We start from the raw sequence: 12,415 nt of genomic DNA on the forward strand, positions 1-12,415 counted from the left end.
GATATATATTGTATATATTTACCATATTGCAGTGTACATTTCTACCTCTGATTAAGATACTTATATATTGTTTTTGTATTGATATATATTTACCATACTGCAACGTATATTTGTACATTGTTTATATTTTGAGGTCATTGTCCTCATTTGTTTCACAGTCGTTTATTGTCTTAGTCTTTACGTTAGGTAGGTATTGAGAATTATATAGATCAATAGTATTCTAAGTTTGTCATTTATAATTAGACTAATCAGGTTCTCTAGATATATAGAGATTATACTCAGTATAGATAGATAATCTTCGACCTCTTCAAAGAGCTGTAGAAAATGGCCTTTAATCTAACTCAGAGTTTTGTGGTAGTGAGACACAATTGCTCCTGGCAACACTGCTCTATTCCTGAGAGAATGTTGAACACCAAAGACACTCCACCTGGAGCCTTTCTTTTTGGCAGAACTGGCCTTTGGGCAAAGAAATGCCCATACCTCAACCACTGACAGAGATACAGAGCATGCATCAATCGATAAAACAGGACCGTCATATCCTGCCAAGACAGGGTAAGATAGTTTTGAAAAGTTGCTTGCCTTTGAAAATGGTATGTCAGTTATGTTAGGCCTTAGCCAAAGTTGGTTGCTTCAACACTGCAAACGTGACTTTGGGTGATTGCCCAGGTAGCCAGTTGTCTCTGTGATTTGTTGCATGTTTTGGGAGTTGTTTTACTGAACTTCCTAATTACCCAGGTAACATTATTTCCCTTCTCAGATCTTCGATGGGGTTGAAGACAATATAAATGTAGTTACTTTTCTCTCATGACTTGGCCAAGCTATTATACAAGACCTAAGCTAGTTAGAATAGGATATTTGTACTTATTGTATATAATTTCGTAGTAGGTTTAGAACTCTCTTACTTAAAAGTGGGAAGTCCTTCCACTCCTCCAGCCAATAGCCGCTGAGATACCAGCCCATTGGGCGTGGTCTCTCTCTTTAAAAAAGCAGCCACTTCCCTCCTCGCTCTCTCTTTGCTTCCTGCTCCATTTCCGGCGACTAGACTCCTTCCTGATTGCGCAGAGGGCTGTTGTCTGGGACGGTGATCTGTAAGTTTTTTCCCCTTTAAATAAATACCACCCTATTAATCATAATTCCAAACTGGTGTGGGATTGTTTATGACTTACGCCTTCACATTATAATGCACAACTTTAATGAACTAAGAGCAATAATACATCTACTTGGATAGAAATATGCCTGGCTACAGAAAACACTGCACTTGACAGCAGTGACATGGCTCTGACCTCGCCTCCTCTATCTGTCTTCCAGCACAGCTGACTTAGAGAAAGGCCTTCACCCTGGATGACTCTGCTTCGGCGGTCAGTTGAAAATATTGTTTTACTTTTGCGAGGTACCCTAGAGGGGAGGAGAAGTTAGTGTCTGTAAGCTACCTTTACATATTTCGATATAAAATATTTTTTCAATTTTAATGTCATCATGAAACACAAAACCAATTCCCTTGTTCTATTTGTTACCACACAGATAACGCTATACCAAATGTGCAAATGCAAAGCTGGGAGAGCACGAAAGTGACGACACACACAACCAGTTTTACTCTAAATATCCCTCTAAATAAAAGCATTTTAATGTACAAAACACAAACTCAGGCACACACAAAAAGTTCTAAAAAATGAAAGCAGATGGGAAGAGTTGGGAAGGCAAAAGGTAGTGCAGAGCTGTGTGAGGGCGACAGGGTAGAGATAAGAACAAAAATAAGTTTACTCGTGTATGGAATGTCATAATGAGATCCATTATGTATGACTAAAACATATTAAAAACATTTTCTTGCAAGCTGAAAAGGCACTGAAATGGGAGCACAGTTAAGGATGTAACTCAGTTTCAGAACCTGCCTGACACAGATCTGCAAGGCCCTTAACACACACACACACACACACACACTGACAGATTACATGCAGTGACTCGCAAAGTGAGCTACACATTTACCATTTCAAGTTGGCTAATAACTGTAAGCAAGCTGTTCAACCTGAGGCCCAGAAACCTTACCCAGTAAAGCCACATGTGTAAAGTTCTCAAGCACCACATCCTTGTACACGGCCTTTTGGTCAAGTGTCAAGCTGGCCAGTTCCTGCTCTGTGAAATACACAGCCATGTCTTCAAAAATCTGAAATGATAAACAGCCCTCCTAGACATCAGACAATCACGGGAGCAACTGGATACCGCTAAGGGGGTATAAAAAGCACAAACTGGAATGGCTGTTTTAGAAAACTTCTGTACAGCATGTAATGAAACCAACCAAATGGATCTTCCATGATCTAGTAATTCAAACACATACACGAAAAGACGGGGAGTGGATTACTGGTAGAACACTTGCCTAGGGTCTTAGGATTAGTACTTCTGTGATGGAACCCATGAGCAAAGCAAGTTGGGCAAGAAAAGGTTTTATGTGGCTTATACTTCCACATCAGTCCATCATTAAAGAAGTCAGGACAGGAACCCAAACATGGCAGGAACCCAAAGGCAGGAGATAAAGCAGAGGTCATGGAGGGTGCTGCTTCCTTATACAACCCAGAGCTGCCAGTCCACAGGTGGTACCACCTTCAATAGCCAGGGCCCTCTGTCATCAATCACTAACCGTGAGGGGCGCGCCTACCCACAGAGACCGGTGGGACTGATCTAATGGGAGCTCACCAAGGCTATCAGGGACCATTGTCCTAAGGATGTTTGCAGAGAGCCCCACACCCCAACTATATTGAGAACTATTTGTTAACGGGACCTGCCCCACATTCTAATTATCTTGAGAACTGTTTGTTGATGGAATCACAAAAGAAAGGTTTCCGCTTGCACAGAAAACACCAGGTGTGCTGACTGGTGACCTTTGCTACCCCGGCAAAGTTCCTTCCTACCCCTACCCTCCACCCCAAGCCAAATCCCTCATTCAAGGGCTATATAAGCCACAACCATTACCCAAATAAATGGAGACCTTGACAACAAAACCTTGCTTGGTCTCCTTTCTTTCTCCAGCCCATGATTCTTTCAGGTAGTGCCTCTTCAAGACCCTGGAATAACTGGACCTGCTGGACGGGTCACAAGGCCAGCTGGACTGGGACTAAACAAACACGTGATCAAACCGGACCCTCTGAATGTGGCTGACAATGAGGGCTGACTGAGAAGCCAATGATAATGGCATTGGATTTTGATTCTACTGCATGTACTGGCTTTTTGGGAGCCTAATCTGTTTGGATGCTCACCTTCCTAGACCTGGATGGAGGGGGTGGCCTTGGACTTCCCACAGGGCAGGAAACCCTGACTGCTCTTAGGACTGCAGAGGGAGGGGGAGGAGTGGAAGGTAAATGGAAGGAGGGGAAGAGGTGGAAATTTTTAATAAATAAATAAATTTGAAAAACCAAATATTCAAAAGAATATTCAAAATATTCACTATTCAAATCTCATTATATTTATATCCATTTATATATGATTAAGTTTTTTATTATTCTTAGGTTCTGAAAAATAATTTTACTGGACTTCACGTGTATTAAATCCTATACTCTATAAAAAAAGAAAAGAAAATGCCCTACGGGCTTGGCTACAGCCCAGTTCTTATAAAGGCATTTTCTCTATTGAAACTCCCTCCTCTCAAATGATTTTAGCTGTGTCAATTTGACACCAAGCTAGTCAGAACACCCAGTGTGTACAAAGCCATGGGTTCAGTGCCCAGTGCAGAAGGAGGGAGGAAGGACGGAGGGAGGGTATCTTCTGGCAGGAAAAATGGCCCAGTGAGTAGAATTCTAGTTTCACGGAATGAAGACTTGACTTTAGTTGCCAGCACCATATAAAAGTGTGGCATGGGGGCAGCTATCTGTAACCCTGGTGGCTTAGGAAAGGGCATAAAATGGAACATTTTAAAGTATTAACATAAGTGATGGCATATGAATGCCATCTCGGAAAAGTGAGCTATACACTTAAAACATAAGTCAAACCTCAATGAGAAATTTCTAAAGTATATTAATGTAAATGCAAATATAGGCACATGTTTGGATGTATATATTTACATATACATGTGTACATGTATGTATACATGCATATATCATTGTACACTCACACATATATGTACAGAAGCAAAGGAAATCCAGCTTACCTTAGGCTCTGGTTGTACAGAGATATTTTCCATCATAAATTCTTTTAGTCCTGTAGTTAATACAGGCTCAAAAATTTCAGGACCTGAAGGTAAACAGAGAAACTATTAGTGATAGTAACTCTATTTGACTTCTCCTGCAAACAATCCTAGTCTTAGCAAACATGAGACAGCAGATACATTGGAAGATGCAAAATGGAAGAATAAGATCATTCAAGAAATGTATAGATAATATGTACTGTTAAAACTGTAATTTCAGTTATCCAGAGACAACACCAAGGAAAGGAGGTAAAGTTGAAAATCCAATGGATAGGATGTAATGATCTCATCAGAGAAACAGGATCATAGAACCCAGATACAGAGAGGAATGAGTTATATACATGAAACCCATTGCATAGACCTCAGAACCAGCCTCTCCCCATGCTACTTGACAATCGTGTCTTGATGGAGGAGATTCATGTTTTGTGTTGATTTTATTGGTTAAATAAAGAGACCGCCTTGGCCCTTTGATAGGACGGAAAATTAGGTAGGCAGAGTAGACAGAACAGAATGCTGGGAGAAAGAAGCCAAGTCAGCCAGTCACCATGATTCTCCCACCCGACACAGGCGCAGGTTAAGATCTTACCAGTAAACTACCACCTTGTGGTGGTACACAGATTATTAGAAATGGGTTAAAGCAAGATGTGAGAATTACCCAATAAGAGGCTAGAACTAATGGCCAAGCAGTGTTTAAAAGAATACAGTTTCCGTGTAATTATTTCGGGTAAAGCTAGCCGGGTGGCGGGAAGTCCACTTACTGCAGAGCGGGCGGCTGGGCGCTGGGGACGCAGCCCCGCCGCTCCTTACAACAGTGTCTGTCTTTTTAGTAGTACAAGTCAGATAATTTAAAGCTATTTTATTAGAGTTGGACAGTGGTGGTGCACACCTTTAATCCCAGCACCTGGGAGGCAGAGACGGGCAGATCTCTATATGAGTTCGAGGCCAGCCTGGTCTACAGAGTGAGTGCCAGAACCTACAGCTACAAAGAGAAGCCCTGTCTTGAAGAACCAAAGATAGTTTATTGATGTGGGAAGTCCTTCTGTATATGTGTTGTTTTTATTGGTTAATGAATAAAGAAGCTACATGGAATCACTAAACTTACTTAGAGCAAGGTGGGAATACCAAGCAGAGATGGAGGAGAAAGTAGGCAGAGTCAGAGAGACACCGTAGCTGCCAAAAGAAAAAGATGCCCTCTGGAAAATGTTGGAACCTTGCCGGTAGGCCACACCTCATAGTGATATACAGATTAATAGAAATGGGTTAAGAGTTACCAAAGAATATGCTTAAGCTATTGGCACCCAACAAGGGGCAACTACATCCATATAAAACCTAAGTTTAAAAAGATATTCCAGACCAGGAGAGCAGAGTTGAGCGCAGCTACTTAGTGACCACATTTTTTTGAATGGGCTCTGTTTGCTGGCAGTGGCCAGGGGCTGCCACAGTTCCTTTAACAGTAGGCTTACTGACTCAGCCTAAGAATGAACTCTGGCTCTTTCAGGAGGCCGAGCAGTTAAATGGGGTTTGTGAGTTGCTGAATAGCAACAGACCAGCTGCATCCCTGGAGCTGGAGCCAAGTGCATGGCTCATCCTTACAGAAGTCTCATATTTTTGGGCAGCTCTGTTTTGATCATGCCAGGCAAATGAAGTTGTCACAAACCAATTTCCAGGGAGCACTCAAAGGACTCAAAGTGTGTTTAAGCCATCCAGAGGCTGATCAGCAGCACTCGGGTTCCACAGGACAGTAATGGGTGACAACCCCTAAAAACATGCCACGTCCTCCACCAGCCTCGTCCTGCACCTCAGGTCTGCCTGCTTCAGTCTGCCAGGGCCTTCAAGGAGAGCAATCAGCCCTGGGACCTGCAGTGGCCTCTTCCTGCCTGTACCTCAGCTGTCTTTGCGCCCCAGGCATGCAGTGGCCTCTCCCACCCCCTACCTTATGGCAGCCTCTTCCCACCCCCCATGGCAGTCTCTCTCCCCCTCATGGTGTCCTCCCCACTTCACACACACACACCCTCACTGGGGGGGGGGGGCTCTTCCACCAAGGGCAGGCTCTCCCCTCAATGCTGCCTCCCCTCCACCAATGGCAGCCTTCCCACCTACTCCCCCTCATGGCGGCCTCGCCTCTCCCCCACGGTGGCCTCTCCCCCCACGGCGGCCTCTCCTCTACCCCCACGGCGGCCTCTCCTCTACCCCCACGGCGGCCTCTCCTCTACCCCCACGGCGGCCTCTCCTCTCCCTCCACAGCGGCCTCTCTCCACACGGCGGCCTCTCCTCTACCCCCACAGTGGCCTCTCCTCTCCCTCCACAGCGGCCTCTCTCCACACGGCGGCCTCTCCTCTACCCCCACGGTGGCTTCTCCCCTCACGGCAGCCTCTCCCCCCACGGTGGCCTCTCCCCTCACGGCAGCCTCTCCCCTCACGGCAGCCTCTTCCCCCACGGTGGCCTCTCCCCTCACGGCAGCCTCTCCCCTCACGGCAGCCTCTCCCCCCACGGCGGCCTCTCCTCTCCCCTCACGGCAGCCTCTCCCCCCACGGTGGCCTCTCCCCTCACGGCAGCCTCTTTCCACATGGCGACCTCCACCTACTCCACCCCTCAACCTACTGAGGTTCAAGCCCAGGTTCAGGCCGCCAACCCCCCTCCCCAGCCGCACCCTCAGGTTTTAAAGATCACGCCCGGAAATGCGTCATCAAGCCCCCCCCCCCCCCCCCCCCCGGCCAATCTCCTGCTGGTCTCTCTAGGCAGCCGGAGGACCCACTCTCGGAAGGTCATTTTCCTCTTTTCCGGACCGGTGGAGGGATCAGGAATGCAGCTCTGCATGAGGCCGGGCTCATTTTGAAAGTATCAGTGCCTTCCACGAGGCCTGGAGGGGCAGGTTGAACAAAAGTCCGGGAGTGGGCTAGGTTTTCCTGCTGATGCCAGGAAGACTTTTCGCATCAAAAAGGTGGTGCAAAAAGTCTTGCTTAGGGCTGGGGTGAGGAGGGTGGGGGTTGCACCCCTTTTATCCCAGCACTTGGGAGGCAGAGGCAGGCGGATCTCTGAGTCCGAGGCCAGCCTGGCCTACAGAGCGAGTTCCAAGACAGCCAGGGCTATGCAGAGAAACCTCGCCTTGAAAAAAAATACATTTATTTTCATTTCTGTGCACGTGAGTGCATCTGCATGTGTATAGACATGTGTGTATGATGCTCCAGGAGGCTAGAAGAGGGCACTGGAGTCATCCATGGTTGTGAGCCACCCGACATGGGCTCTGGAAACTGAACTCCGATCCTCTGCAAGAGCAACCTACATCCTCTCTCCAGCACCCGCACCCTGTCTTTAAATGACCCAGGATTGACGAAATAGCTCAGCAGGGCCCAGCGCTTGCTGCTCTTTCAGAGGACTGAGCTTTGGTTCCCAGCACTCACACAATTCCTAACCATCATTTGCAACTCCATTCCAGAGATCCAACGTCCTCCTCTGGCCTCCAAGGGCATGTTGTGCACATAGGTAAAATACCCACACACATAGAATAAAAATAAAATCTGAACTACCTAACCCCTTTGTCTCATAGCCACTGAACCCTTTTAGCTGGGACATCGACAGCATCTGCCTTCTCCAAACACGCTAGCATCTCATTTCAACCCAAAGCAGCCCTCTGAAAACTGTGCCTCAGTTCTGGCCCGCTGCTCTGCCGACTCTTCACAAAACAAAAGGCAGGAAATGTTAGCTGTAGGGACATCGTTTTGTCCATCATCGTCTACCACCTTAGCCGACACCCTGACTGTCACCACCACCTGCCTACTGAAACACCCAGGGTGGCACGGGGTGGTCCCACTGCAAGCTCAACTTCCCTAGCAACCCAGCAAGCCTGGCAACAGTGGCTAACCGCAGTTTTCTCTTCCCTAGAGCCTCCCTCATTTCCTCTTTCCTGGCCTTACAAACACAGGTCTGTAAGAGGGGCAGGGGCTCTGGTTCTTACTAGGACCTCCCCACCCCCAACAGGTGCTTTTCTTAAGCAGAACTTGCTCTTCCCTTGTCCCCATCTCTAATCTAACAAAGAAAAGTTGAGCAGAAGTCTGAAATGCCAGAGTGGCCACAGGTGCAAGGTGAGTCCTCACCCGGGAAGGCTGGTCTAAATTAGATTTCAGAAAGAACTGTGTGCAGGCACTGCCTTCTCTCACTTTGGGTACCAAAAGCAAGACTTTTTTTGTTTGTTTGTTTTTGTTTTTTGAGACAGGGTTTCTCTGTGTAGTCCTGGCTGTCCTGGAACTAGCTCTTGTAAACCAGGCTGGCCTCGAACTTACAGAGATCCGCCTGCCTCTGCCTCCCGAGTGCTGGGAAATGTGTGTACCACCACCACTCGGCCAAATAAATGTATTTTTAAAAGTCAGGGTACAAAGGTTAATAATAGGAAAATAAAGAGTAAATAGAAGGGGTCCCAGGAAGAGAGTGGGCCAGTGTAGCCATCACCCCAGGCTGAACCATTGTCCTTGAGAGTTAGAATGTTGGCAGAGTTTGCATGTTTTTTTTCTTGCTGTTTTTCTTCCTGTGTCTCAGACTACTCTAGGCTGGATTGCGAAGAGGTAAGCACTCTTCGTGGAGGAAAAAAGGGGGTACCCCCTTCTCAGTCAGAAGGCAGTCCCGGGCTCTGTGGTTTTTAGAAGGACACCTTCAGGGGAGTCTCTGTTTGTGATAATGGTGGCTATTCCATCTGGGATTTTGGAAACAACTCAGAACAGAGGAGATGCTTAGGGCACAAGAAGGGGCCTTGGTGGGAAGAGAGTGGGGCTGAGGAGAGAATTGAGGCAAAAGGGGAGATCATTGCTATCTGGTTATTGGAGAGGAATTCGGTGTCTGTGAATGGGAAAACAAGGGGGCAGACACTAGGCCAACCTCCTGGGAGATCAACACAAGCTGGTGTTCTGCAAAAGGAAACTCCCGAGTAGTTGAAATGGGAGTCTAGAGAGTGTGAAGGTCTGGAAAGGCCAGGGGAACACAGCTCGGTTTTCTTGGACTGTGTTCTCATCTCTCAAGACTAAACATTCTCTGGAGAGGTTAGCTGAGTTGAGGGGTGAGTAGTAGAAGGAATTAGGGGCCCTCGTGTCCCTGGAGTTTAACCTTGAATGACGTCCAGTCCACATTGCTGAGTTGAGGGGTGAGTAGTAGAAGGAATTAGAAGCCCTCATGTCCCTGGAGTTTAACCTTGAATGACGTCCAGTCCACAGATGTGGAAGTGGGGTGGATTAAGTTGCCTTGTTCAAATAAAGTAAGGGCATAGCAGAAGTCAGTGGGGGAAGGAGGGCAGGGCCTGTAGGGAGTGGCTGGGGAAGTGTGACTGTGTGTGGTATCTATCAGGCAGAGGACTAGGGGGTGAAGAGTTCCCACAATGCCAAGAGCATCTTTTCATTGCCTTTGTAAATGGCTGGGTGCTGGCCACATCCAGATTTAAGATGACGAGCAGAGAGGGAAAGATGAAGGCTGTGATGAAGAGGAGAGATTGCCGTTGACGGCGCCACAAGTGGAGACCTTGAGGAAGCAGGGTTTGTCTCCTACATCACATAAGGCTTTCAGCAAGACAGGCTTACCTGAAGGAACATTCACGTTACATGGGTAATGGTGAATGCCTGAGAAGAATGGAGAGAGGGGAGCAGAAGGAATTCTCTCTTCACTGAGTGCCCACCGAATAATCTCTCTCTTACTAGGATGACTTTGTGTCTGGTCAAAACTAAGTAAGCTTCAAAGTGAAACTTAATATTGGTTCACAAAGCCAAAAGTCAAAAGGAACAGACACGAGACGATGCCCTGTTGTTTGGCATTGGTTTGGTTTCAGTCAACTTGACACAACCTCGATCCACATAGGAAAGAGGAGTCTCACTTGAGAAAAGACCTCCATCAAACTGGCCTGGGGTAGAGCCTGGTAGGCATCGTCTTGGTTAGTGATTGATGTGAGCAGACCCAGCCCACTGCGGACTGTGCCACCCCTGGGCAGGATGAGCAAGCCATGGGGCACAAGCCAGCCCCCTCCATGGCCACTGCTTCAGTCCCTGTCCGGCTGGAGCTTCTGCCCTAACTTCCCTCGGTGATAGTCCATGACTTGGAGCTGTAAGATGAAATAAGCCTACCCCACCTCCCAAGTTGCTTCTGGCCATGGTTCTTTATCACAGCAATAGAAGCCCCAGATAGGTGGCCTCTTTCTTTGTGACTCTGAACGGTACTTCTGACACTGTGAAAACACCAGCATCATCTGTCACATGTCAACATTCAGAGCCAAATCTGTCCTGCGGTTTCTCACCGACATTGTCCCTCTCTGGAACCAGTAGCTGTTTAGAGAATTGTGGAGGATATGAAATGATGTGTGGCCACTGAGAATTAACGGTCTCCACCTCTGCCTGACTCCCTGGGCCCGAAGATGCCCTCTTCCTTTTCCATGTGTGTGTGTGTTTGAAGGTTAGAGGACAATTTTGAGAGTTTGTTCTTCCTACTGTGGGATCCAGGAATTGCTCTTACCCACTGAGCCTTCTTGCCGGTCCTGGTGTTTTCCACTTAACTAAGGCCGTTTCTCACCTCCACAACCCCATAACCAGCGTGGCCAGTCTCTGCCAAGGGCTCCACCTGCCCTCTGAACTTCCTATGTCTTCTGTGCGCCATACACTCGGTCTCACGCCTAACTAGGTGGGTAGTCCCTTTATTCGTGTGCATGAGTGTGTGGGGGGGTTGGAGGGAACTGAACTCGGCCTACTAAACACAGTCTCCCACTGAGTGACCACACCTGCTGCCCTAGTACTTCCCGGAATGGCTTCCTCCTCTGACGGTGGGCAGTGTGCAATACCTTTGGAGTTGCCACCTCAGCTGGTGGTCACCATAGTGATCTGCAAGCATCTCGGTCCGCTTAGCAAATCACACCGCGAGTCTCCCACTCTCTGGCTGTCTTCCTGCTCTTCTGTCACAGTATCCTGGCTTGCCGGGGATAAGTGCGGAGTGCGGGGGTAGAGGTGGGATGTGGTCAGGTCTCTGGGCACTGTTGCTTTGCCCACTCCTCCTCCCCATAAGTACACATTGTGTGTAAGCAGGAGGTACTTTGGGGATGTCAGAGAAGACCGTCTGTGGTGGTTCGAATGAGGATGGCTCTCATTGGCTCATCTGTTTGAACGCTTGGTCCCCAGGTAATAGAACTGTTTAGGAAGGGTCAGATGTGGCCTTATTAAAGGATGTGTGTCACCAGAGGCAGGCTGTGAGGTTTCAAAAGCCCGTGCCATTCCCAGTTTAGCTCTGACCCCTTTGGGGCTTTGTACTGTGGGTCAGGATTAAATTCTGCATTCCTGCTGCAGCATCATGGCTGCCTGCCGGCTGTCCTGTCCCTGCAGCAACACTCACGAACTTCTGAGACTCTAAGTCTCAGTAAGCGCTCTCTTTTATAAGCTGCCTTGGCTATGGTATTTGCACAGCAGAACAGTACCCCAGACCATCTTAGGCTGTTGTCCTGAGTGCACTGTACCAGAAACAGGCAAACATGTTCGTCTTTCCAGGCATCATAACTTACCGCATTAACATTGGGCTCATAAGCTACATCCTTTGCTTTGACTCCAGTTTGCCAGGTAGACTCAATTTCTAGCAGCCAACAATATCTGTTCTTTCATTCTAATTTTACTCATATTAACTTCCATATATTACAGTATATATATATATATATTACAATAGGTTACAGAATACACACACATATATATGTACACACACATATATATGTATATGTATTACAGATTGGCTGCAAAAGGGTTAAAGAGACCTTGGTAAAACTCAGGCCTTCCTGGAGTCAGAGGCAAAGAGCGGCTGGTGGTTAGACACTAGTGAACCCAGCTGTAAAAGCGCATAGAGCCAAGCTGCAGGATCTGTGCTCCGCCAGACCTCAGGGTTGAGGCAGGATGTCGACAGGGGTGGAGCAATGCATGGACAGATAGTTCAAGTAGGCCAAGTAACATTCCAGTGTGTGTGTGGGGGCGTGTAAGTGCGTGTGAGCATGTGCATGCATGTGTGAGTGTGCATGTGGGCGGGAGTGAGTGTGTGTGTGTGTGAGTGGGGACGGGTGTGTGTGAGCGTGTGTACACATACATGTTATTATACAGAGAGGTTTTTATCCAGCTGTTGGTCACTGGCTTGAGTTGCTTCCACCTAGTGACTACGGTGAGTGAGGCTGCCGTGAACACAAATGCACTGTATTCTAACTCCTTTCTCTCCTCTCTGCTAAAAACAGGGTCTGCTAGCCGTGTGATA

The 12,415-nt window shown here is 47.5% G+C and overlaps 1 protein-coding gene across 1 annotated transcript; it reads right to left on the bottom strand.

The window, feature by feature from the left end:
• Nucleotides 1-335: 335 nt before the first annotated feature.
• Nucleotides 336-6,795, bottom strand: Krabd1 (KRAB domain containing 1). The gene is made up of 4 exons (XM_075967679.1): nucleotides 6,773-6,795; nucleotides 4,136-4,218; nucleotides 2,044-2,161; nucleotides 336-1,395 (listed from the first exon to the last, which is right to left on the bottom strand). The coding sequence occupies exons 2-4, from the start codon at nucleotides 4,169-4,171 to the stop codon at nucleotides 1,319-1,321; spliced, it is 231 nt and encodes a 76-aa protein (XP_075823794.1). The 5' UTR covers nucleotides 4,172-4,218; nucleotides 6,773-6,795; the 3' UTR covers nucleotides 336-1,318.
• Nucleotides 6,796-12,415: the final 5,620 nt, after the last annotated feature.

This window comes from Microtus pennsylvanicus, chromosome 3 (assembly GCF_037038515.1).
Source record: "Microtus pennsylvanicus isolate mMicPen1 chromosome 3, mMicPen1.hap1, whole genome shotgun sequence".
NCBI lineage: Eukaryota > Metazoa > Chordata > Mammalia > Rodentia > Cricetidae > Microtus > Microtus pennsylvanicus.

Bases quoted from the DNA above. Each gene is read 5' to 3' on its own strand.
- Krabd1 (XM_075967679.1), bottom strand. From the start codon at position 4,171: ATGATGGAAAATATCTCTGTACAACCAGAGCCTAAG. The intron at 2,162-4,135 runs GTAAGCTGGATT...TTATCATTTCAG, and splicing joins CTGTACAACCAGAGCCTAAG to ATTTTTGAAGACATGGCTGT. The intron at 1,396-2,043 runs GTAAGGTTTCTG...CCTCCCCTCTAG, and splicing joins TACACATGTGGCTTTACTGG to GGTACCTCGCAAAAGTAAAA.